Source organism: Aptenodytes forsteri, unplaced genomic scaffold (assembly GCF_000699145.1).
Source record: "Aptenodytes forsteri isolate BGI_AS27 unplaced genomic scaffold, ASM69914v1 Scaffold278, whole genome shotgun sequence".
NCBI lineage: Eukaryota > Metazoa > Chordata > Aves > Sphenisciformes > Spheniscidae > Aptenodytes > Aptenodytes forsteri.
The window spans coordinates 1,647,483-1,672,342 of record NW_008795907.1 but is presented as its reverse complement, the minus strand read 5'-3'; the positions used below and the strand labels follow the sequence as shown (position 1 = coordinate 1,672,342).

The 24,860-nt window shown below is 49.8% G+C and overlaps 1 protein-coding gene across 1 annotated transcript in view; it reads right to left on the bottom strand.

The window, feature by feature from the left end:
* Window positions 1–418: 418 nt before the first annotated feature.
* The window catches only part of GPC1 (glypican 1), a 116,257-nt gene continuing 91,815 nt past the window's right edge, over window positions 419–24,860 (bottom strand). The window contains exons 3-8 of the mRNA XM_019473408.1: window positions 11,389–11,554; window positions 6,765–6,895; window positions 3,512–3,631; window positions 2,639–2,772; window positions 1,264–1,439; window positions 419–765 (exon numbers count right to left, since the gene is read on the bottom strand). Of these exons, the coding sequence (XP_019328953.1) occupies window positions 452–765; window positions 1,264–1,439; window positions 2,639–2,772; window positions 3,512–3,631; window positions 6,765–6,895; window positions 11,389–11,554 (1,041 nt within the window). The 3' untranslated portion in view covers window positions 419–451. The remainder of the gene's footprint in view (window positions 766–1,263; window positions 1,440–2,638; window positions 2,773–3,511; window positions 3,632–6,764; window positions 6,896–11,388; window positions 11,555–24,860) is intronic.

Below are 24,860 nucleotides of genomic sequence, written 5' to 3'. Positions count from 1 at the left end.
TCTGCCTGCCTAGGAAGTACAGAGGAAAAACCCGAAAGAGCCCCTGAATGTAGCACTTGAGCAGCGCTGACGATCTCAGTCTCTCTGCGTTACGAAGTGGCGTTGCTCTCGGCACCATTGTGCTTTCGGCAGCGGTATGGTAAGCAGCGCTCTGGCCAGCGGCTGGGTAACAACATCAGGGCAATTGCATATTCCACTGGAGGCAGCAGAAGAGCTGCCCTCGGAGGGGCTGGCTGGGTTCCCCCCGGAGGCCTCTCTGCAAAGGCTTGTTTCAGCCCCAAGAGCCAGTGTGTGGCAATAACAAAAGTAAAACAATGAGGTACGGAAAGAAGGGCCCAGCACTGGGGAAGAGACCAAGAAAGAAGAAAACAGCTCGAGCACTGCCAGAAATAGCAAACAACTGAAATCTTTTTCTCCTCCCTTTTTTTTTTTTTTTTTTTGCCAAGGTGAATTAAATATGTCCTTTTGTTGGTTGGTTGGTTGGTTGGTTGGTTTTGGCAAAGTGAAGCCCTCGGCCGCAGTCTCTTTCCTGGGTTTTGCTAGTGATTTCCCGCCACAAGTGCTGTGCGGCAATGAAAGCCACCAAAAGGAGGAGGAGGAAGGCAGAAGGCAAAGATCTGCTGCTGGCCCCATTGATGCCATGTCCAGACTGCTTGGGAATAGCGTGTGTTTCTGGCTGCCTGGTGCTGGGGCTCTTAGAAAGTCTTTTGCCACAGACGTCGTCAGGACAGCTGTCACCACTCCCGGAGCCGCTCATGTCATCACCTGCGCAGAGACAAACATGGGGTGAGCCTCGACTGCCTTATGGTGGGTGACGTCCCTGCCTTCCCCTTGCTGCAACCCTGGGGAGCTCTGGCCACCAGCCCTGCCCTGGTCACCTCCTCCTCTCTGCATCCCCCGCTATGGGATGCAAGTCCATACCTGATCTCCAGCTGACTTTAACCACCCACTGCTGCAGCAGCTGGAAACCTCCAGAGCAGATGGGAGCAGTGGCCCCATCAGCAAGGTTGGTCTGGGACTAGAGAGAGCACCCGAGGTTTCAGTAAGGCGCTGAGACCAGCGCTGCCTCCAGCCACCCCGCAGCAAGTCAGCTGCACTCAAACAGACCCTCTGCAGCCCTGAGCCAAAAGCCAGGTCATCACAACCCCTCTCTGCCGTCAGGGCCCAGCTGCAGGGTCTGCACGGAGGCCCATGCAGGCTGCCAGGACTGACTGCTCAGCCCCTCTTGCCTACCGTGGACCTCTCCAGCTCTGCTAAACTCACTTGCGTCTTGGAAATCCACATCATTCCCAATGTTAGCATTGCCCAGCCGGTTTGTCATGATCTTTAGCTGCATGATTTGCTGGCGAATGGTCATATCTGGCTTGGTGATGTCCACCTCCACCTCCGGGTTGTTAATTTGATTAGCTAAGCCGTCCCCCATCACTTCAGGCAGGTAACTGCGAAGGAAAGCAACAGGTTTAGATGTCTCCCCCCAGCTAAGCTCACCTCTCCCTGTTACAGACATCAGTGATAATCCAGCCTCTTTGAACCCCAGAGAAGCTGCAGTCAGTGGCGTTGGCTTGTTGAACAGCCTCCATATGCTGGTGTTTGCTGCGAGGCAGCCAGCTCTATGGATGGCCGAGCCATGCTGCCATGACCAGACCCCATCAGAGCCTGGGGCTCACCCTGAGGCCACCTCAGCTTGCAGGAGGTGGCTGGTGGCCTTGCAGCATCACTGTCCTGGCATGGGGAGGGGTTTCCTGCAGGAAAGGCTGTGTGCGGGGCTGAGGGGTTGCTCTCGGGCTGGCACCTGTGGAGCCACAGTGACACTCCCCTATGGAAAAGCTCTGTCCATATGGGAGGCTGAGGAGCCCCTTCATCCCTGCCCCGGTTAAACTCTGTGGGGACTGACACCCTGGGACAACTGAATGCCCCCAGCCCGGTATGACCAGAGAGGCCCCCTGGGAAGCTTCAGTCAACTGCGAGCTGTCAACCAGCAAACAGAGCTGCACTGCTCCCTTCGGTAGTACCCCGGCCCATCTGCTCCTGCAGATCTGCAGCACTGCTGGCAATGACATGAAATATGGAAGAACCGAAAGTGCCGGCTCTGGGCTGGCAGAGACCAGCCCAGCAGGTCTGTGGAAAGGAGTGGAGAAAGGTGTATGTTCAGCAGCTGCCCATCTCCCCTCACAGCCATCCTTTAACTGTCAGCCATGGGTGGGAGGTGTTTCTGCAGCTGTTTGATGTCACCCGGGTGCCTCCTCTCACGAGGGAACAGCATTTCAGAGCAGATATGGATAGAAAGATGCATATGCAATTCTCAGCAACAGCTCTGGAGTTTGTGACGTAAATCCAGCCCTTCTGCCTTCTGAGTGCACGGAATTACAAAACTGCTTCATTAGTACAAAACTACACAGTTATTTCATGGCGAATGCATTTCAGTGCTTAACCCTATATCACACAGCAAAATGACAACAGGCTTGACATTCCCAGGTACCAGTTCTTCAGGAAATGCAGCATTTCTGTGGATAGGGACAGACCTTTTGGCTCAGTCTGAACAAGTGGGGCGGCTGAGATGATGTATAAGTGCCTTTTATCAAACCCTCCCTCTCTCACCCCAGGACGGTGCTATCCTGGCACCTGATCCTCTCCATACCTGCCCTTGGTCATCCCATTCCAACACTTGTCGTCTGCCGCTGAGCTGGCCATTACTTTTTTGCTGCACAGGCTGCTGGGCAGGGTGATCCAGTAAGTCTTGAGAGCTGTCAGGTTCCCTTTGGCATCTAAAACCTGTAAACAAAGAGGATGCTCAGGGCCAGGAGAACTCTGGGGTGCCCCAGGGCTGTGGAAAGGACAAGGATTCTGCCAATTTCTTTTTGTTTTACCATCACAAAGTCTGTTTTTATGCAGACAAGGATGTGTCACCAGCCTTTGCCTAAAGACCAACCATCAACCCAAGCACCCAAGGCAGAAGGTTACATGCTAAGGACTGTTCTGGTACCATAAGATTAACCAGGAGAAGATCATCTTCTGGGCCATGAAGGCAATGCTGAGAAGCAGCCTTGGTGGGAGCCAGCAGGGCTCTGCCAGGGTGGGACAGGCAGGTGTCTGTGAGTGAGGAGCCTCTGAAGTGTGGGGCCATGGCAGGTCCCGCAGCTCATCATCCACAGAATCCAAAATCTCCATGGAGGAGGACCTCTGGCCCCACTATCCAGGCTGGACTGCCTGGGGCTCAATGACACCAATGGCAACACGCCTTTTCAGATAAGTTTGGCACCAAATCCCTGAGAAATTGGTTATCAGAAACCTAGACCCCGACCCTGTGCTGAGGCAAGATCAGATCGCTTTAGGTCACGCCAGCAATCGCCGATCTGATCTTCTTCAGACTTGCCAGCAAAGGCGATTCAGCAGCCTGAGGGGTGGTCTGACCTGATCTGCAGGACTCAGTGCTGCACCGGCCGGGCTCCCAGGGCACCAGCATGCCTGCCCTGGCACATTGGTGAGGAGGGAGCTTCGGAGGCAAACTCACCAGCATCTCCAGTGCTTGCGCAGAGGATTTTGCTTCCAATGTGACCTTCCCCCGCCTTTTCTTGTCCTCGCTGCTGGAGCCTTTTGTGCTGATTTTGGGATTTCCACAGCCTTGGAAAACCTGAAAAACAAACCAAACTCTCTATCCCATGTTTTGATACTATTTCTTTAATTAATTAGCACTCCACAGTTATATTTTTTTTTCTTCTGAAGTATGTTTATCTTTCCTACCTGCAAGATCTCCAAGATTCTGGCTTTGTTTCTGGTCAGCTTACTCTTGTGCCAGGATGTGTTTTCAGCACACTGTAACTGGTTTTGGTTACTGCTATCAAGCAAAATGTTCAGCACTAACACAAAATTAGCATGTTTTTGGATAAGTCACTAATGTTGATATTAAATTATTTCTAGCAATTTTATCTGTTCCTATTATGATTGAAAAATAAAATTCTGGGAAGAACAAGATGGGAGTTGCTCACACTCATTACACCAGTGGTGTGGGCTTCAAGATTGCAGAGCATGTGAGCTTCATTGATTTGGACAACAGACCGAGGTAGGACTACCCCAATGACTCTTGCAACCAGCACCCACACTCAGCAAATGAATGCCCCCTCCAACCAAGGGAATGCAAAGACATTAGATGTGTTACAATCTGTCAGGTTGGATTTTTTAGGGGCAAATGAGGAAGCTGAGCTGATTTACCTCCTAACTTTGGGTACCTCCCATCATCCTAACTACCTGCCCAGGTGTGCTTTGTAGCCAAAGGAGAGCAGAAGCACTTTGAAGGAACAAATCCTCAGACTTTGCCTCCAGGAGGAGACGAAGGGTGCCCTGGAAGCACCTGTTTCTCCCAGTCTCTGCATGACCACTCCAGGCAACGACACCTCCGCTGCAGATAGCCAGTGCTCAGGCAACTGAGCCTCACTGTGGCTGATGGAAGGAGTGCTCGGACAGCCAGATTTAATGAAGCATCAAAGGTCAGGAGGGCCTTTGCACTGTCAGTTTGATTCAGGAAACACCAGCCTTTACAAAGAAAGCCATCTGATTTGAAAAGGTGGCTCCAAGCTTGTTGTGGTTACCAGCGTGCTGTCAGAAGCTATCGATAAATTCCACTTTGCACGGTGTCCCCTTAAAGCAGAGAAATCAAGACCTCAGACAGGAGCACTGCTGACACAGCTTGTCCCAGCTGCTGAATGCTTTTGCTAGGGGATTCTGACAGCCATCAGCAAAGTCCTAATCTAGACAAGAGTCCTTTCGGTAACAGTGGGTCTCATTGGTGTGTCTGAGGGACGTTCAGCCTAGAAAGTCCCCTCCTGCGGTGCACTGTCTTGCTGACCAGATGGATGCAACGACTATGGCAGTTCAGCACCAAGCCAATTTGTTCATCTGCCTCCTTTGCTCCGTGCAAAAAGCCACACCTTGAAAATTGCATGTAGAGCATTTTCAACTTGGTTGTACCAAAATAAAACCAATTTGGTTTCACTGCTGTATCTCTCTTATTGGCCTATTACTGTTGTTAGCAGGAGACAACTCTTTCAGAAGGTAAAAGCCCTGAGAGGTCTCCAGGACAGTGGCTCTTGTAGCAGCTCCAGCACAGCATGGTATCAAGGCGATCCTCTTGCCAGCCCAAGGGCTTTAGGTGAGCAACTCCCATTACTGGAGAGAACATGTGTCCTGCAGACTGAGGTGACCAATAGTCTCCTGCATAGTGACAGCAAATAGACATTTGCAGCCTTTGATAGCTCCAACAGCCTGAAATCCATCAGAGAGCCACAGGGAGCAAGGGGGAGTGCAAGGAAGCAGGGAGAGTGCTCCGTGGTGCAGTGAACACAGGGCTCAGTACCAAAAGTGTTTCTTTCCAGTTTTTCCCCAGATCCCAGGAGAACCCATGACTGAGGGTGTCACTGGGTCCAAGGGCCACTTCTGGCTCTTCTCACAAATGGCAGACAGTGCCCTGGCTCTAGGCTGGTAATATCTGATGCCCTCAGCTGCAGCCCGAGCCTGCTGCCCTCGGCCCTGAGAGAGAAGACTCCCAGGACTGGCCTGGCCCAGCCCCAAGCTCATCTGACAACGATACCCTTTACCTGATCATTTTGCCATGCTCAAAACCAGAGCTTAGAGCTGCAGCAATTTGCAGCTCCTGACCTCTGCTACCAGTGCCACCAGCAAAGATTGTCACATTCACCTGGTCACCAGATCATACTGAGAAGCTTATCAAACATGTTTGGTTGCTCCAGTCAAACACCAGTTAGACTATTTACTCCTTTTCATTTCACCAGATTTACTATTTGCCCCTCAGAAACACCCTTCTTTGCAGATGATGCCATGTTTTCCCACATCATGGGCTTGCTTTTATGTGGACAACCTCAGTCTCGCCTAACAAGGGAAGAAAGATCATGACCTTTCATGTCAGAAAAGAAACCTAAACGAGTACTTGGATGCATGCTGCTGTCAGTGCTTTGACATGTGCCAGTGAATTCCTGCTTGGCTAAGCAATACTTCTGGCCCTTCCCTTCTCCAAGACCCAGTTAGGACCTGCTCCGCTCCTTTCATCTGCATCTCTGCCCTAACTGTGGGATAGCTGCAGGACTTGGGAATGTCTGGGCAAAAAGCAGAAGCCCTGGAAGGCTGTTTTTGTTCCCAAAGCTTCTCTTACTTGCAGCTACAGAGGTGATTGTGGTTAAGTGGATAAATATACTAAAAATAGAAGACCAACAGAAGAGAGCTTCATGACATACTTCTTGGAAGACAGGTGAGCATCAGGAGAGCCTGTTTTATACTCTCCAGATGGACTGCCAGATTGCAACTCTGTCCCACAGATACAACCTGATAGCCCAGTGTTTCCACTGCAGAACATCACCCCAAGGCAGGTTAAAGCAGCTGCCTTCTGTCACTAGGGACTGTGCACTTTCTGTAAATGCCTCAGCTCAGCCAAAATACTTCAGCACTCTTCAGACACAGAGGCACCTGACAGCACATGGCACCATGCCTCCCACAGTCACTGCATATGCAGTCCCACCTTGTGTGTCTGTACCTAAAGGAGGCTCCCTGGATGTGGCAGGTAGGAATATTTGGAAACACTTGAGAAGGTTTTTGCTTGTGTAAGATGGGTGGTTTCCTGTCATTAAAAGACTGGGCATTTGATCTCTTTCATCCTTCATCTCCTTTAGTTCAGCTGAATAGTGAGCACAAAAAACATTTGGTCCTGGCAATTACCCATGGTGTATCCTCAGCCAGGCCCAGGCACACGCTCTTACCTTGGCTGTGATTGAATCTTTGTTTTCTTGCAAGTTAGAAATAGCTTCAGCGATCCTCATGTGAATAGTCCCTATTACAGTGTCTACGTTGTACGGTCCATCGATCCGATCAGCCACTATGACCAGGGAATCTAGTAAAACAAGACAGAGACATCTCTCATCAGACTCTGTACAAACCAAGTTAAAGATCATGCTCATGCCGGGTGGGATAAGCTGTTGGCCCCTCAGCAGGTTTGTTGCAAGACATCTCTCCATTTTCACTACTGCCCAAGTGCATGCTCGTTTTCCTCTAGCATGGGACAGCTGTCCCTTCCCAGCACATAGGTAAAGCCACGCTCAGTGGCAGAGGAACAGAGGTCACCTCCTGCAAATGGTAAATGATCCACAAAGACCAACATTTCCTGGGATGCTACAGAAAGGAGAAATGGAAAATTGGTGCTGAAATATTAAGTAATGCATAGCAATACTTGGACCTAACCCCCTAACTCACTGTGTATCATCTTCAGCAAAGCACTGCAGCCAGCAGAGAGTGGGAAGATTAGGGTCAGCAAAGTGCCAAAGGTACTGGACACGGGCAACAGCTTCTGTGGCAATGAAGGAGTGAGAAAAGGAGTAATTCTTCTCACTGTCACCTCTGGAAGGACAACATGTGACCAGCCAGGGAAATATCAGGCTCTAAAGGCAGAGGAGCAGACCAAAATGCCCACAACTAAACAGGTAAACAGGACAGGGAGTGACTGAGGGGTGTCTCTCACTCTCAGCTCCTCTTATCTTGGAAAACTGCTGTCCTAACTCTCCTGCCTGGCCTGGAAGCTCCTGCCTGGATGGCTGCTTTGGGACCATGCTTGGCTTACAAAAAAATTATCAATCTCTGCCTACCTCCAAAGATGTTTCTCAGCACTCCAGTTGGGTCTGAAATAAGGGCAGCCTATATGCTCGCAGGGCTCGAGGCACTGAGGAGTGCCACTGCAGAAGGCGGCTGACATCCTTGGCATCCAGCGAGATTTAAATAGGCTCTCAGGGCAGGGCCAAAACTGGGTTTGGACATCTGAAATGGGATCTTAACCAGGTCTGACTTTGCCAGTCAAAAATTGCAATTCTGAAAGTCACTGCTACGCTGCTGCTGCCTCAGTTTCCTACCACTTGTGCTTTAGTAAGCTGGAGGCCAGGCCATGCATAACTTCATCAGCATTTAGGGACTTGGCATTCAGTTACGTGTGACCTCAGATGGCTCCAGTGTGGTCTGCGTCCCCCAGGGCACACTAAAAACCTCCTGGCAGGACAAGGGATCTGTCAGAGCGCTGGGGTGGCCTGTGCTCATCTGGAACAGAAAGTGCTTCACGTTCCTGTGGCCTCACCACATGGAAGAAAACAAGTGCGATGGCTTCGTGTTGGTTCTTCTTCTCTACACAAAGAGGGTCAAATCCCAGGGTCTAGGTTGGAGATCGGTACCATTTGTAAATGGAGTTATTCATTAGGAGTGATTAATTCTTCTGTCCTAAATCCTGATACCTCACCCATCAGCCTGGCAGGAAACTGTCACAGCACATGGTGTGATGTTGCAGAAAAGCTTATTCAGCATGAGTTTGTACTGCCGACATTATTCATGAGCAATGAAACCACCAGTTCAACAGAATATCAGTAAAACATGTCCTTCAACTTACACCATCCCACAGTGCGTATGTGTCACCCGTGATACTGCTTTAAAGGACTGATGCTTAGCTTTGAGCTGCACAGCACATTTCCTTCGACCAGGAGTCCAGCCAGCTAGGGCACAACCAGGGACCACCACCATTTCAAACCTGCTAGGAAAGCGTTCAGCCCCTTGCCTAGACAAGCCAGCAGGACTTGGCAGAAAGACCCCAAATGACTTCCCCGAGGTCTAGGTGAGGTTTGTGCAGAAATGCTAGGTCCACAGTGGAGGTAGTATGTTAATAACGAAGGCCTGATCCTGAGCCCACTGTTGTCAATTTAACAGCACGCTCAACCCTGGCAAGTATGATCTCTCTGCTTTTACATGATTTATATTCAGACCCTGACAGCTCTCAGAGAATGACCAAGCTGGGCAAGGACTAGATGAGGGACAGCACAAACCCACAGAAGATACCAGATCATGCCCACACGGCTCACAGTCCAAAAGCAGGTCCAGCTGGCAGGGAGCAAGGGCACAAGTCAATTAGAAAAACAACTGGGAGGTCTCAAACCTCAGCCAGTCTGGAGCATGAATCACAAAATACTCCTTGCTCAGGTCTATAATATAGGATTTAACAACATGCAAAGTCACAGCTTGGAAAAATTATGCATTTATTTTCAGCACTCAAAAAAAAAAGAAAAAAGGTTTTGCTGGTTAGCTTGAACAAGAATGGAAACAAGGGCCACAGTTTCCAAGTTAATGTGCTTCTCTTTTCCTGCAACATAGTCCTATGGCAGCGCTGATTTCTAAAGCTAAACATGCCACACAAGGGGGTAATGTTTTTTTGTATTCTGGGAAATAACATTAAAGAGCTTGCAGTTCAACTTTGCTGCCACTCAGGGATTGCGGTGTCATCTTCGAGACTGTATTTTCCAATTTTAGCTTGTAGAGGCACTAATGTTGAGATACAGATATTTAAATCAAAGGCTGCACCCCCAAATTAGTGATAAATTATGTTTGAACCACTTACCATAAAAATCTCCCTTAATTTGACCTGCCCTAATTTGTCAAATTGAAAGACTAAGTTTGTGTTTAGTGTAACAAAATCCTCTCCACCTACACTGAAGGGCCTGGAGAAGGGTGAAGAATGGGCAATGCCAGTGAACTGCTACCTTTGACTCTACGTCTTGCTCCTGTCCTTGATCAAATGGTGACCTCTGACACTAAAATGTCCAACTGCAATTTGAAAGAAGCTCCAATTTGCTCTGAGCCATCACCCCTTCACAAGAACAGTGTCTCTTGGGGAAAAGGAAACCAGAATAAGTGCAAAACACACTTGGAATTGCCTCCCTGTCAATCAAGGAGAGCTGTACATTGACCTTTCAGGAGACGGGCAGTCATCCTGCCAGGAGAGCAGTGACAGGTAACACTTGGCTTGCTCTGGTCAGAAAGGCCAAAGTGCCATCAAAATCCTGATCTAAACCCTTGGGGAAGGGAATATTCATCCCCCTCTTTTACAGCAGCCTCCCAAGCCGCTCTCGTGGGGAGCACTTCCAATTAGCTGCAGTAAGTTGCCACTTAGTTCCTCAGCCCCTAGCACAAGGTGGACAGCTGGCCAACACACCTCACTGAGCAAGTGCACTGTCCTCTGTGTGCAGTGTTTCGATATTTATTTTGCGGTGTCCCTTGAGAGGCAGATGACACTCCTTGAGTTTCAGTGGGCTTTTTATTGTTAACACCACCACACATCAACTCTGAGCCAGCCTGTCAGGCTGCAGCTGGCCAGTGAGCTGACAGTCTTGCTGGCTAGGCAGGGGGAGCCAAGACAAGGGAAAAGGCCAAGCCCAAAGCTCATCTCCGCTTGTGCCTGCCTTCCGAGAGCCCCGAGAAACATCAAGGCTCCCTCAGGTCTCAGATCACTCCAGGTCTAAATGTACAACCTGGGAGAGAAAGAGGAGCTTGCTGGGTGATGCTCTGTGGGCACAAGGAGGAGTGAGAGCCTCACCATTGTAACCAACCTCCCCTGATGGACTACAGCTGGGGAGAGGACATGCACTGTAACATGAACACACCATTTTCTAAACACAGACCATCACCAGTCTTAAACCATGCCCATCAGCTCCACAAGCCACTCTCAGCAGCAGTTCACATTTAAACCAGGAGCCACAGGCTCTGGAAAAACAGCTGAGTGTCACATGAGGTCTTCTTAAAAGATGCCCGGGTCTGATCAGGCAATGCAGAATTTCCTGCAGAAACACCTGATTGAAGTTCTCCAGCCTGTGTTGCACAGGAGATCAGACCACACCATCACAGTGATATTTCTGGCTTTAAACTCAATGAAATGGACATCTCTATACACATACAACCCACTTTAAGAGACCCATTATCTTAGCCAAGTGACAAAACAAAAATGAAATGAGATCTTTTCTTATTTAAAATACAAGTCTAATTTTCCCATTCCTGGTGATCTGTGACTTCTCCCTCCCCCTGTATTTGTTTAAGAAAGACACCTCTTCCCATTTAGTAGTATGCGATTTTGATCCCTTTGCTCTCCACCCATGGAAACAGTTTATGGCTAGTTTCTAGACTACCTCCCAAGGAGGGCAGCAAGTGCTTCTCCTGTGCTCTCACAAGTGCTCTGGTATGGATGAGGAGGAAGCTCTGACAGGTGGCAGGATCTGTCCCTCAGCTTCAACACTTGGGAGGGAAGGAAGAATTACTTGAAGGCAAAGTGTGGGCAATCCCAAATGAGCACAGGCAAGATGAAAACTCTTTAAGCCCTTGTTAGTCAGCCCAGCAGTGTCCTTTCTAATGGTATTAAAGCCCAGCAAAATGTCCTGCAATAGCTTCTAGGCACCAGATCACGGACAGAGAGAATGTGGTGTAAAAGAACCTCCAACGGTCCTTTCTTTACTCTCCGAACACTATCTCAGAGAATTCAAAAGTTGCCGTGAGAGCCAGCTGTGCTGCAGCAGAGTAAGGTCACCTTACCCATCAGGTACTTCCACTCGGTGTTCAGGTCCGCTTGGTTGGCCAGGCAGCCCTTCACGACGTTCAGGCAGTAGTTGTTGCATGGCTTCACGCTGGACATGCCCCGGCAGTGCGGGCAGTACATCAGCTTCATGATGGCGCGAGTGCACTCATGGCTGAGAGATACCTGGGGGGAGACAGATCAGTCAGACACACAGGCTGGTCAGGGGGGCACGTGGGCAAACTCCCCCCTTCCCTGGGGTGAAGGAGCTTGGTGTGATCTGAAAGGCAGCATGGCTCCCTGGGTGCGTGGCCTTGGGAAAGCTGCTTCCCCTCTCACTGCCTCTCCTTCCCCCCACCCTCCCTGAAGTGTCACCCCTGTCAGAGGGCTGGGACCTCTGAGGCAGCTGCTATTTCCTCGGGCTGTGTTTGAACCCAGGGTTCTGGGAAAAACCTGTATGTGAGCACCATCCCCCTTCCAGCCAGGTCTGGTGGCCACAAGGACAGCCCGGGCTGTCCACCAGCTGTAATCATGACCCAGACACATGGTACACATGTGCCCCTGGAGCCTCTGCCATCAGTGCCACTGCCGTGCCCTTTCTGCAGGAAGGGCTTGTTGCCACTGCCCAGCAGACGCAGGTTTCCCACCACAAACTGCATCTTCGGCTTCCTGGGGGGACACACAGCAGGGGCCTGGACATGGAAAGTTCTCAGCTGGCATCTTTGGAAAGGAGGATGGTGTTGGGGAAGACTTGAACAGTTCCAAAAATACGGGCAATTGAGAGCCCTCAACACTGGGAAGTGATTGCTCTCTGAAAGCACTTCAGGAGCTGCAGGCAGCCGGTGAAGCGGGCCAACACACTCCATGCCAGCGGCTCGCAGGCACTGCACGTGCAGTTGATGCTTTGCAGAGGTGACTCTAGAGGTGGCTTTGCCACCTCTAATTAAACCACCCTGGTCCCATAAGCACAGAGCCAGTCACATGCAGAGCCCAGAGCCCAGTGCAGCAGCCCCTGCAGCACGTCAAACTCCCCTCAGCCCATCGGCCATGGGACAACCGTCCCTCTCCGACTGCCATGGGCAAGGGGCTGTCAGTGTAAGCTGAGGGATGCATAACACCCTGGCAGACCCTGCAGAGATGCTGGCAGAGCTGAGCACTCCTCTGTCTTATTGCTGAAGTGTTTTCTCCTTTGTGGTCTTTTTCTATCTTTACTCAGATTCATTTGCAATTCCCTTGTCATTCTTTTAAAACCATTTACAAAAATAAACATACGTGTCTGCATGCAAGTCTCCCTTGGTACCAGGTACTTGGCACTCACAAGGAGCCCAAAGGGGGAGAAGTGATGGAAGGGGCAAATCTCGACATGAAAAAATCCCTGAGCCTCGAGCTGCAGCTGCAATGCTGAGAACTACCCCGACCTCCTTATTACTTGTGAAAAATACTTTGAACATGGCCTTTAAGTTTCTTCTGGGGGACTCCAGAAAGATTCAGTTCTGAGGTACCCTTAGGAGAGTGTGAACATGCTGAGCCCACTATCAGAGTTTGAGAGAGAAAACCCCTAAGCTTCCCCCGTCCTGAAACTGCCTGCACGGTAGCACCTCACTTCCAGTCAGCCTTGGAAAACAGATGTTGGATGGTGCTGGGGTTTCATCAGGCAGGAATGCATTAAAATAACCTCGTGAGAACCTTCTTCAGGACCAGGACAAAAATTTCTAGGTCTCAGAGAGAGAACCCAAACGGAGACCGTTTCCCTGCCTCGGCAGCCAGAACAAGCCCCGGGATGCCTGCAGATAAACACTGTGCTCCACCGCGGCCAGAGGGGCTGAGCCTTGCAGGAAGCACCATGCATGCCAAGGCTTCGCTCTGCTTCCTTGGTGAGCTTTCTGCCTTCTTTCTGGGACAACTCCACAGACAGCCCCGACCTCCTTATTACTTGTGAAAAATACTTTGAACATGGCCTTTAAGTTTCTTCTGGGGGACTCCAGAAAGATTCAGTTCTGAGGTACCCTTAGGAGAGTGTGAACATGCTGAGCCCACTATCAGAGTTTGAGAGAGAAAACCCCTAAGCTTCCCCCGTCCTGAAACTGCCTGCACGGTAGCACCTCACTTCCAGTCAGCCTTGGAAAACAGATGTTGGATGGTGCTGGGGTTTCATCAGGCAGGAATGCATTAAAATAACCTCGTGAGAACCTTCTTCAGGACCAGGACAAAAATTTCTAGGTCTCAGAGAGAGAACCCAAACGGAGACCGTTTCCCTGCCTCGGCAGCCAGAACAAGCCCCGGGATGCCTGCAGATAAACACTGTGCTCCACTGCGGCCAGAGGGGCTGAGCCTTGCAGGAAGCACCATGCATGCCAAGGCTTCGCTCTGCTTCCTTGGTGAGCTTTCTGCCTTCTTTCTGGGACAACTCCCGCAGACAGAAACCGGCGCCCGGCTGCCGTGCGGCTCTGCCGCCAGGAGGTGGAGGCTTTGTCCCGCCGCACCGCACAGTTGCCATATGCTTCATCCCTGGGAGAAGCCGGTGAAGGCACCACCGTCTCCTGCCTCAGTGATTGAGAGGGGATGCAACAAAGCAGAGGGACAGGCAAACAAAAGAATAGTTTATTTTTCATCTCAGGATTTAAATAACCATGACTGAATAGTGACTGAAAAGACAACAGCTAAGAGCACGTTGAACACTTAACACAGGCTGTCACTGAAGACTTTCCGAAACCAGATCATTTACACAGAAACCAGGGGATGCAGCTAGGAAAGGAGCTGTGACCTCTCCTTCCTCAGAGAGAGCATTTGTGAACATGAATTATACGGTGAAGCTCCAACCAGAGCATGTAACCTGCGCAGGCAATCAGGTCCTGAACACAACTTTGTCTCCGTGTTTCACCAGCACGCCCCATCACTGCTCATCCCGGCTTATCCAGCTGTGGCTGTGGAGCACTGTAACCTCGCACAGCACAAACCCGGCTGCAACATCCTGGGAGCTGTGGCACAAGTGAGTCACATAGCTGGGCCCTGAAACATGGGACTTTCCATAGTACTGATGAGAACCAGGGAGCAGCCAGATGGTTTGCCTGCACCCACACACATCCGTGGTTGCGCTGCGCAGTCTTTTGGAGTGGAGGGAGCTGAAGTGCTTTGGCAGGAAAGTGGGAGTGCAACGTCACCTGCGCAGGAAACACCCCTGGGGCAGTGCAGGCCAGCCATCCAGTGACAGAGAGGACAGCCACCAGCAGCTAGAAAACAAAGCTATTTGGTACCTTGCCAGAGCCCGTGGGGGACACGGAGAGAGGCAAGTGACAGATCTTGGCTCAGAAAAGCATCTCCAACACGCTTAGCTTTAAAGTACAGTGTAAACCCAGCAACTCTACTGGAGCTATCCAGGTGACCACAGTGAGCCCATATTTAAATGAAGTTTGTGACAGGCCCAGTGGGCATTTCACAAGTATTTCTGCTTGCAGAATTTATCCTGGTCTCCGCATTTATTTTTGTGTGTGTCTTTTTCCGACAAAACAGAAAGGACCTTCACACCCTGAGCACAGCACTCCCTCGCTCACCAGAGAGTAATTGTGCAGGGCCACCCGTGCCCTGCCACCACGCAGAGCTGCAGAAGGGGAGCGGCAGCAGGGGCCTGCTCCTCGGTGCCCACCTACTCCATCTGGCCTCTGGCATGACTGGCGAGTGCAGGCAGCTGCCAAGGCTCCCCATGATGCAGACAGCTGCCTGCCGTCCTCAACCCACCTCCCTCCGATCTCTCCAAGGCTGTCAGCCAGCCAAAACCACCTGTCCCCAGCTACACTGCCTGCATCCACGCCGGTGCCCACAGAGCAGCCACCTCCTGCCCATGCAGCTCTTGTGGGCTGTTGCCACCTGCCTTGGGGCAGCGGGTGCAGGCAGAGCACTGGGTGATAATGATGCCTGAGGCTCAGGCTCAGCTCTGGGTCTGGGGGGAAAAAAAAGCTGCTTTTGCACCTCAGCAAGGATCATTTCTGGATGTCAGACAGGAGCTGTGTGTGTACCACCAGCCTGTCACTCTCGCAAGGTGGCTTTGTCTCCTGGAGGATAGTGGAGTGCCACACTGCCCCAGGTGCAGGGAGCCTGCAGTGTCCAGGCAAGGCGGCACCCCTTGCCCCTGCTCCCCTGCCCCAGAGCCTCTCCTCTGAAGATGAGCAGGTGACACATCCACCAACAGCTATTGCTCCACTGAATCTGGCAGGTGCCAAGTGTTCAACTTAATCTCTTGGCAGAAAAGATAAGTATTAAATTTTGCAGGTGGAAGAGGCCAGGCTCCACTCCCTTTCCCCAAAGAATGACCCAAACCTCTCCTGTTGGCAGCAGCACTCCTTTTTCACAGGCAGGCTGCAGAGGTGAACTGAGAACAGAGGGCTGAGAGGGCAGGAAGAGGAATTTCGGAGAGTATTTTCTGCATGTTTTGCTTGGCAAGAGCTCAGTTCCTTGTTGTTCCACCCAGCCCACGGACTTCTGCTCCACACAGGGCAGAGGAGAGCGAGGGCTTGGGGCTCCCAGAGCCCCTCCCAGCCCTGATCCTGCACCATCCCTTTCGGGGACTTGCAGCATGTTAAGGAACAGAGCCCTTCAAACATCTCTTAGTCCTCGTGGATTATTTTGCTGAAGTAAACTTCCAGGTTTTTTTCAGGTATGCTGTACCCACACAGGGAAATCCCAGCCTCAGTTAGGAGGGGCTGAGATTCCCTCCCCTGTATGGATACAGCAATACAACCAGGAGAGTGCTGCAGCTCTCCTGCCTGCTCACCTCTCAGGCACAGTCCCCAGCAGTGGCACTGGGGAGAAGAGCTCCTCAGGCTGGAGCTGTGAGACCACGTGCCCTCCATGGCAGCTCATTCCAGATAAACACCCCCATAGTGAGAGTGAAGCAGTTTCTCCAGGCTGGCAAAGTCAAGACTGACCTCCACCTGCACATTGAGACATGTTCACTTCCTTGTGCTTCTGCTTTCACCCTTCAGCCTTTAAAAGAACCTGAAACGTTATGACCTACCCCCGTGCCCAACAGCTAATGGATGCCAGCTAAGACCTGATGGAGAGCCCCTCTGGCTTCCCGGTGCAGATTTGCAATAACTGGTAGATCAATAAGCAACGTCCTTTATTCATCACAGGTGGCCTGGAAGCAGGAGCACACAAACTCCTGCAGATGGAGTGAAAGCTGACATAATTTCTTCATCTTTAAATGATCTGGCACAGCATGAAGACAGAACATGACAATAATTGATTTCTCTAAGCACCATCAACCTGGCCCAGCCTATGGCTGGTTCTCCTTTAAGGAGACATGATTCTCCTTTAACTTCAGTGGCACCTATAGTCTTTTCTTAGCTCAGTGACCTAGAAACTGCATTAAGATGTCAAGGGAACATGCACAATACGTTGGAGAAGCCATTTCCCAAGGATCTGAAAAAAAATTATTACTGAAAGATATGGCTTGGAGCCAGGGCACTCCTCATTCAGTTGTCAGAGGTATAAATAAATATGCAAAACAAAGCTTAGCCCAGCTTAAAAATACATTGTTCCTACGTCATTGCTCAGTTAAACTCCACATACTCTATTCTGATCCCAGTGACATCAGTGGGTACAGTCCCTTAAAATGTAAGCCCAGTGATGAAGTGATGAGGAAAAAATATTATCTTCTAAGATATACCCAAAATAGGGGACAAATTGGTATTGAGCAATAAATCATTTTAATTAAAACTACTTTACAGCTGGGGATACAGTAGTTGATTTGAGTAGCAATGAGGTAATGCAACGGGAACAGGTGGCTGCCTCATAAAAAGCCCTGTTCCACCATAAGCACTGACATTTCAAGGAGGTTGTCATCAGGTATTATCCCGTGACTGTGGCTTGTAGCAAGAGCTGAGCTCTGTGCTTTTCCATGGCTACTTTCCAAAGCCTGATGTGCCCATGCTTTGTTGATGGAGCCACCCGACCAGATGTGAATTGCTGGAGGCAAGCGCTTTGCCAGAGCAAAAGATCTTTGCAAACTCTCTTGTATCATGTCTCGGATGGACCTGGAGCTTGCTCGCGGGTTTGCACAGCTCATGGCACAGCCGCCCAACGCGACTGCTGAGCTGGGGCTCACCGTGTGACTATTCGGCACCGGCGTTTGCACAGCAGCCAGCAGAGAACAGGCACGTGTGGAGATAATATGACAGAAAATTGAGAACACATAATTCTCAGCATTCGGAGTGGCATTGGTTTCCCTAATTTTTCCTCCTCCTGAGCAATGTTTAAATCAATTACAGTAAAATTAATGACTTTTGTGAGCAATTTGCTGAGAGGATGGGCTGGGGGATTAGTTGCTAGCTGGGTCCCTTGCCACCCCCCAGCCAATTTAGAAAACATTCAGCGTGAAAGGCTTCTAGCAAAAAAAAAGCTCCTGCCACATATTTTATTAATATGCTTTCCAAGCAGAGAATCACAGAAACACAGGAGGCTCAGGGATAACAAGCAGTCACCTACTCTGTCTCCCTGCCTTGAGACACATTTGAGGAGAGCTAAGTTATCCTTCATATTACCTAAAACATAACTTCAGAACAGTTATAAACTTTCTGAAGCAAAAACACAGGGAGGCAAAACTACTTGTAGAAGGGGAAAGCACTCAGCTCAAACAGGAGAGACACCTCTGCATGGACACTCGAGGGACTGAAGACACCTGAATGCAGACAGTTCTTGGGATGGCCAGGGCTTTAGTCTCTGTAGGACACACAGCAGCAGGGCAGCGCTCTGGTCAAAATGGACTAGATTTTTCTAGAACATAGGAAAAAGCCTTATCCTTCCTCTGTGCCTTTAAAGAACAAATCAAACTTGTGATTTGCATGTTCAACCCAAGTTACCCATCTTTGCACAGATACACATGCTCACAGATAAGAAAAGCATGTTTTATAGAGCCATGGGACACTTCTCTCTCAGATCCACCATTATCTGTTCTTTCTCCCACTAAAGCACCTACCCAGGTTATATGTTGATTTTCCAAACAACACCCACTGATTTGTAGACCTCTTTTCAATGTAAGGTTTGGTGCAAGTCACAAGGGATGCAAAAGAGGGGTGCAATTCTTCCTGGCCTGACCCCAGACCTCTCTGAATCTACAACAGCGGGAGGTTTTTTTACCCTTCTGAACTGGGACCTCATTTGACAGGTCACACAGAAGAACAGAGAGGTGCAAGAAGAGATGTGTTTTCTGCCATTACCCTAATGCCTACTGCTTGGAAAATATTCAAGAGCCTCTGAAAAACTCTGAGTAGTATCAGGGCACAGAAAGGACCATGGAAGTGATGATATGAGTCTTATACATTACTGAGTTTTCACAAGCGTTCTCTTCTAGCTAAAAGCTGCTACACCCTCCTCACTCTAAAAAGCATTTCTTTATCCAAGCCAATTATTTCCTGAAAAGGTGGCTGGAAAGACCAAAGAACAAAGTGTGGGATGCAGAGAGGAAGGCCCTGGGGAACAGCAACCGAAGAGGCACTAGTGCTGGGACAAGCTCCATACCTCACATCCAGGAGTCACAGGGTCTTTTTGATCAAGCAATGATCCTCCCTGCCCCTCCCAGCTTCCTGAGCATTGGAGAAAGGTTGAACTTTAGGAAGCCACACGCATCTGGAAAATCATTTTAACAGTGGCAGTACCAAGCTGCTACTGCAGCAGCATGGCGTGCGGTCGGGCTGTGCCACCAGCTGTTGGGCACAGTACGCCTGGCTCTGGCCAGCTGCAAGGGGTGAACCTGGCTCTGCTCCTCCCGCAGCCGGCAGCAGGGCTCCTCCTGCACCCATCAGGAGGCGGCCAGCTCCTTTGGCACCCAGAACCTGCAGCCAAGCTGCAGATGCTGCTTTTGAAGTGCTGTCTTCAAACAAGGAAAAGAAAAGAAAAAAACCCCAACCCCAAATCCTTTCTCCTTTTGAAGCCTGGCTTAGAAGCAAATGAGAACCTGCAGCCTAGCTGCAATGTGATGGGACTCCTTGGCCTTCAGGGGCCTTTAAGTACATCTGAAAGGCATTTAACACCAATAAAATAAGCTGAGCTCTTGCTGGTATTTTCCTACCCCCCCTCCCCTTGCACATTCACCCCCAGGCTGCTGTAAGCCATCTGTGCCTTGCTTCCCAGGGGAACCAGGGTTAAGTAGAGGGGAGAGATTTGGGGATGGAGAAAGAGGCCTGGGTGAAAAATACAGGCTGCTGGAAGTGCTGTCAACCCCCCTGGCTTGTCATGGGGACACAGGCGGGTCGGCTGATGGAGGTAGAAGGCTGAGCTAGTCCCTAACACTTGGTAGAGGTGTTGTTCTGTGGGCTCTGTCCCCTCTAAAAATTTTGCCCAAGGGAGCATGAGGTTGGCCCGCAGGGAGCTCTCTGCGGCGTGGTGTTGGTGTTCACCAAGCTGGACCACGTCCCTGCCACACGGCTGCTCTCCCAGTCCCTTCCTGGCTCTAGCCTCCAAGGAGCAGTGCAGACCCAAGGTAGGCACAGGGACCTGTAGCACCTGGCTGCGGTTTTGGCGTGATGTGGGGATGGTTGGGGTGAACACAAAATACCTCCAGACATGTCAGATATATGTCAAAATGTGCCTGCACTAACTCTCAGGTATATTTTTCCAGGTAGAAGGACTTATTGTCTGAATGGCCATTCTAACCTCCAGAAGCACCAGTTAAATCCAGCAACATCAGGCAACTTAGGTTTCCAAACCAACAGATGCTTTAAAGCCAGCAGATAGCAGGCAGCTTTCTAGAGGTAGGCACGTGTCCTGGGCAGCTAAGGCAGAAAGCTCCTATAGCTGGAGACCTCCACAGGTTCGGGGGCTGAACACAGCTATGCAGGCAGCTGCAACCGAGGCATTCGTAGCACCCTCGCTTACCTTCTCATGCATATTTTAAAGGCAGGTGACAGAAGTAAGGGAAGTTTTTCCTGCCAGTTGTGAAAAACCCATTCTGGGATAGTGTTTAAGAGAAAACAGGTCAGCTCTTCAATTCACAGATCAGGCCGTGTGCGCTGGGAAATGCAGGCCCATGTTCAGAGCCACTCCAATTTCCCCAAATCCCTCGGTTGGAATTCCACAGTTGGGATAAAGTTGTCAGTATGAAGAACAGCAGCTACAAAAAAAGCCCAAGCAGGGGAGCACAGCACAGCAGCTACAAAAAAAGCCAGGGGAGCGGGTCCTGCCAGGCCGGCGGTGGGGAGCACTGCCCGGCCCCCCCGGTGAGGAGCACTGCCGAGCCACCCGCGGGACGAACGGCAGCCCAGGAACATGCTCAGGAAGCCAGCCTTGCCCTCTCTTTTATAACAAGACTGGCACCGGGAGGACAGGTTTGTGTTTCACCAGGGAGCTGGCCAGCTCTGTGATCAGGGCTATCTGCAATGTGGCAGTTTCATGTTGGGAAACATTTCATTTTTACAGTCTCCCCATGGAAGGACCCTCAAATACTATGACCAAAAAAAGCTGTGCTGTTCTTTGCATCCCACGTGTGCAAGCTGGAAACCAGGGCCACGGCTGCTCTGTGCACCGGGCTGTCAGCGCCCAATTTCCCTGGTGAAAGGAGTGGGAGCTGCAGGTGCTCCCAGCCCTCTGCCGGCACGAGGGAGCTGGTGTGGGGAGCCGACCCCGCTCTCTCCACCACATGGTCAGCAGCTGCCTTGTGCATGTTTATGCCAGCCCTGATGTAATTAGCACCTTGACGTGTGTTAAATGAACCAAGCTTTCCAACCTTTCAGAATAAAACCCTAAAAGAAACAGCTGCGGGGCTGACAGAAATATGATTCTTTCAAAGTCTAATGAATTGTATAATCACTTCAGTCATTATTTTGCATCTTCCTTCCACAAATGCACAGCCATGAGTCCTTGGAGCACAGTGAGTTTTAAGCCTCACCAAGCCCATCACTCAAGATATATCAAGCATGTTTCCAAACCCCCGTCAGGGATCAGAAAGCGAGAGGGGTGCAGGCGCAGCGTGCTGGGTGGTGGCTGTGCTGGGGTCCAGTGGCAGGGGTAGGGCACATATAACCCCGCAGCTTGGTGACCCTCTTGCTTTCACCTCGCTGTGTTCAGCTCAGCACAGGGTGAGGGACACAGAGGATGAAGGCTGATTCCAAATCTGTGCCCTTCGCGCTCCAGCAAACCAGAGCTGCTGTTAAGCCTGAGGCCAGACAGACTGCCTGGGTCCACCCCTGCCAGCCCAGCAGCCAAATGGCCATTTTGCAGACTCAGAAAGAAAACATAACAAAAATGAAGGCTGGGGTAATCCAGCCAAACTGGGGCAGTGAAACAGGGAGCAGTCGACCCCGTCTCCCCCTGCAGCCAGCAGTGGGGGCACTTCCAGAGGGCAGTGATGATGGCTCCAGAAGGCAGTACAGCCTGTGAGGGACACCAGACCCGAAGGCAGGACCCGCAGCTAACCGGGAGGATCTGTGCTTTCGGATTTCTGTCTAGTGCCTAACTGCCTTCAGATATTAAAATGAGAAAGATACATGTGGATAGACAGACTGCTGTCGTGCTCCTCTCCCTCTGGAGGAAAATACTGCAAGCCACCACCTGCCTATTCAACACACTCCCTGCTCTGTTCATCTGACGCAGTTATTTCCAGCTGGTACAATTTTCAGTCCTTTGAAAACTAGATTCAATTGACTTTTAACCACCAGGTAAATATGGGAGACATATATCTGCTTGCCCATATTATTTCTATTATATTCAGAACACCTATGGGTTTTTATCCCTGAAGGGTTGTGATTTAAACATAATAATGGCTAGAAATACTGGAAAGTTATATGTGAAATACATGAGGATGTGTTCAAGACTGCATGCTCCCCATCCAGCTCGATTTGAATCTGTCCAAACACATTCCAACATTATTGCAAAACTCTCTCTCTAGCTTTACCTGCAGCGGTGCTGGAAAAGAGCAGGGGGCTGTGAGGGGTGCGTGTGGGGCTGCAGGAGCTGCTGTACCAAGTTGTTTAAAGCAAGAAGGCAGCTGATGGCAGGCTGGTGACTCAGGGAGCATGGGCAGCTCGGGGAAAGGGATATTAAGCTTCTGGGTTTGCAGAGGGAATTGGGCTGACTGGGACTTAGATCTAAAATGTTTTAAGCCATGCAATCTCACATAAAAACTGCCCAGGGACAGCTCTCCAAGAAAACAACTTCAGCAGAGGCAACACTGACCTCGGCAAGGAAGGGCATGTCTCAGCCCTCTGCACCCGCAGGCCCCGTGGTGCCCAGCAGTGGGGCAGGTCTCGGTGGCTGTGCCAGAGGCTGTGCGCGGGCAGGAGGGTGCAAGCGCAGGAGCCGCTGCAGGAACTAGTCCCTGAAGGAGCAAGAGCTTATTTCAGCCTGTAGTCTAAGATGGTGTTCACAGGCAGGGATGTCTGAAGTACCATGGGCTTCTCAACTCCTGGGACTTCAGTCCTCCTCCTCCTGAATACAGCCAGACCTGCAAAGGGTGCTTGTGGCATTTCCCACCCTATGAATTGCTGCTGGGTCTGCAGCAGGACAAACTTTTAGCACAGGCACTGATCAGCTCATTTTCAGAAAGCCCCGTCGGTGGTTTGCAATGACAGTAGGGAAAAAAAAGAAAAAAAACTAGCACGCTCCAGCAGCTGCTGTTTGTACCTGGCTGTGGTGAGCTGCATCCCACCTCCATCCCTGCTGGTGACACCAGCACCCTTGGGACCCGCTGCTCCCCGCTGCTTGTGTCCCACACGGAGATCCCACAGGACTCTGTCTCACATTACCTCCCCTCATTTTTTTAAAGGGGAGGCTAGACCTGAGGCTGAACTCCTGAATGAATGGTATCATACCAAGCAGAGCTGTCTATAGGTACAGGTAGCTGCCATCTGAAGGTGGGAGGCTTATTAAATTGCATGCAAGCAAACAGATTATCTCCCTGAAGGAAAATGCTACCTCCCTTGGTGGGAGCAGGTCCCAGGTGAGAGCTTCTCGCAGATGGAGAGATAATTTACTGTGGCACCTTATGGCTCCTTGGGGCAAAACTAGTCTCTGCACAATGGCATTCTCCCATCGAGTCATCGTCATAACACAAGAACACACACCTCTGCTGTGCAAAAACTGAACAGCTCCAAAGTGAGAGGCGGCATAATATCCAGTGAAAAGGAAATAAACGTGGTGATATAAGGATATTGCCACTTGCCAGTGCCATGGAACAACATTCTCATAACATCTATTTACAAACACTAATATTGTCTTTTCAGGATCAAAAGGAGGCCAATTTAGATAAATGCTTAATTTTATTACAAAAGTGAAATCCTTTAAATGAAATAAAATGTTATTTATGGTTGTATGTACTTACTGCTGATGCTCTGAATAAAGATAAGCCACTGAAAGGATGGAGATGTGTCACTGAGCACATAGGACAGGAGTTCACTGCACTTGAGCTGTTTTAGCACAGTGGTTTCAAAAGTGTGTGAAAAACATTATATTCTTCACTTCATTTTATTCAGTCAGATCAATTTTATGCCTACTTCACCCAAAAAGCAACTGGAAGCTGAAAGACAGAAGTCAACTATGTCCTTCCAAGCTATGGAAAAAAGTGGGGTATGAGAAATGGCTACAATCTTAAAGGACGTGAGGATCAGGAATGACCATGCTGTCTTTGTTATATTATTGACTTGTTGGAAATGTAAAGCATGTTTAGATAAACATTATTTTCCATATGTGTCCAGCACATTCACTTAACTACTAAAAACATTTATAAAAATTCTATTTTGGGGCCTTTTTAATTGGAATTCAGTTCCCTTCTAAATGCAGCTTGACCCACCATGTGTTTAAAAATTACTCATATGGTAAATAGGAAAGCTGTCATTTACAGTATACTAACATAAAAGTTTAAAAAATAAGGCTGAAATGTATTGTGAGACACAGTATTACTTAAATAAAAACGTACTGATAGATGACCTTCATCGGTAAATGAAATACAGGATTTAGTGAAAAAGCTTACAATTAGTAAAGAAAATAATCATATTTTGTTTCAAACTCAAATGAGAATCAGCCTTAAGAACATCTACTGAGAAAAGGAAATGCAAACAACTATTAAAATTGATTATTTAAGTAAGTGTTTCTTGCTTAGGTAGCTGGTGCTGCTTCACATCAATCCCCACCACCATGGGGAAACTTAAAATTCAGGAGCAAAAAGCAATGAAGATCCAGCAAAGGAAAGATTGTCCTAATAACTCACTTTCTGACTGATGAGCAAAATTCATTTTAAAACACCTCCTCTCCCTGCCTTTGGAAATGGAACATTATTTCTTTACTTTTTCTGCGCTCTAACCCGAGATTCACAGGTTGCCAGGTCTCTGAGGGGAATTTGAGGACTCTGGACATTTTTTGATGTGCACAGGGCAGCTCTCCGCCCCGTCCATCGGTGCAAGAGAACAAGTTTTATGAGGAGCAGCTGAGGGAACCGGGGTTGTTTAGCCTGGAGAAGAGGAGGCTGAGGGGAGGCCTTATCGCGCTCTACAACTACCTGAAAGGA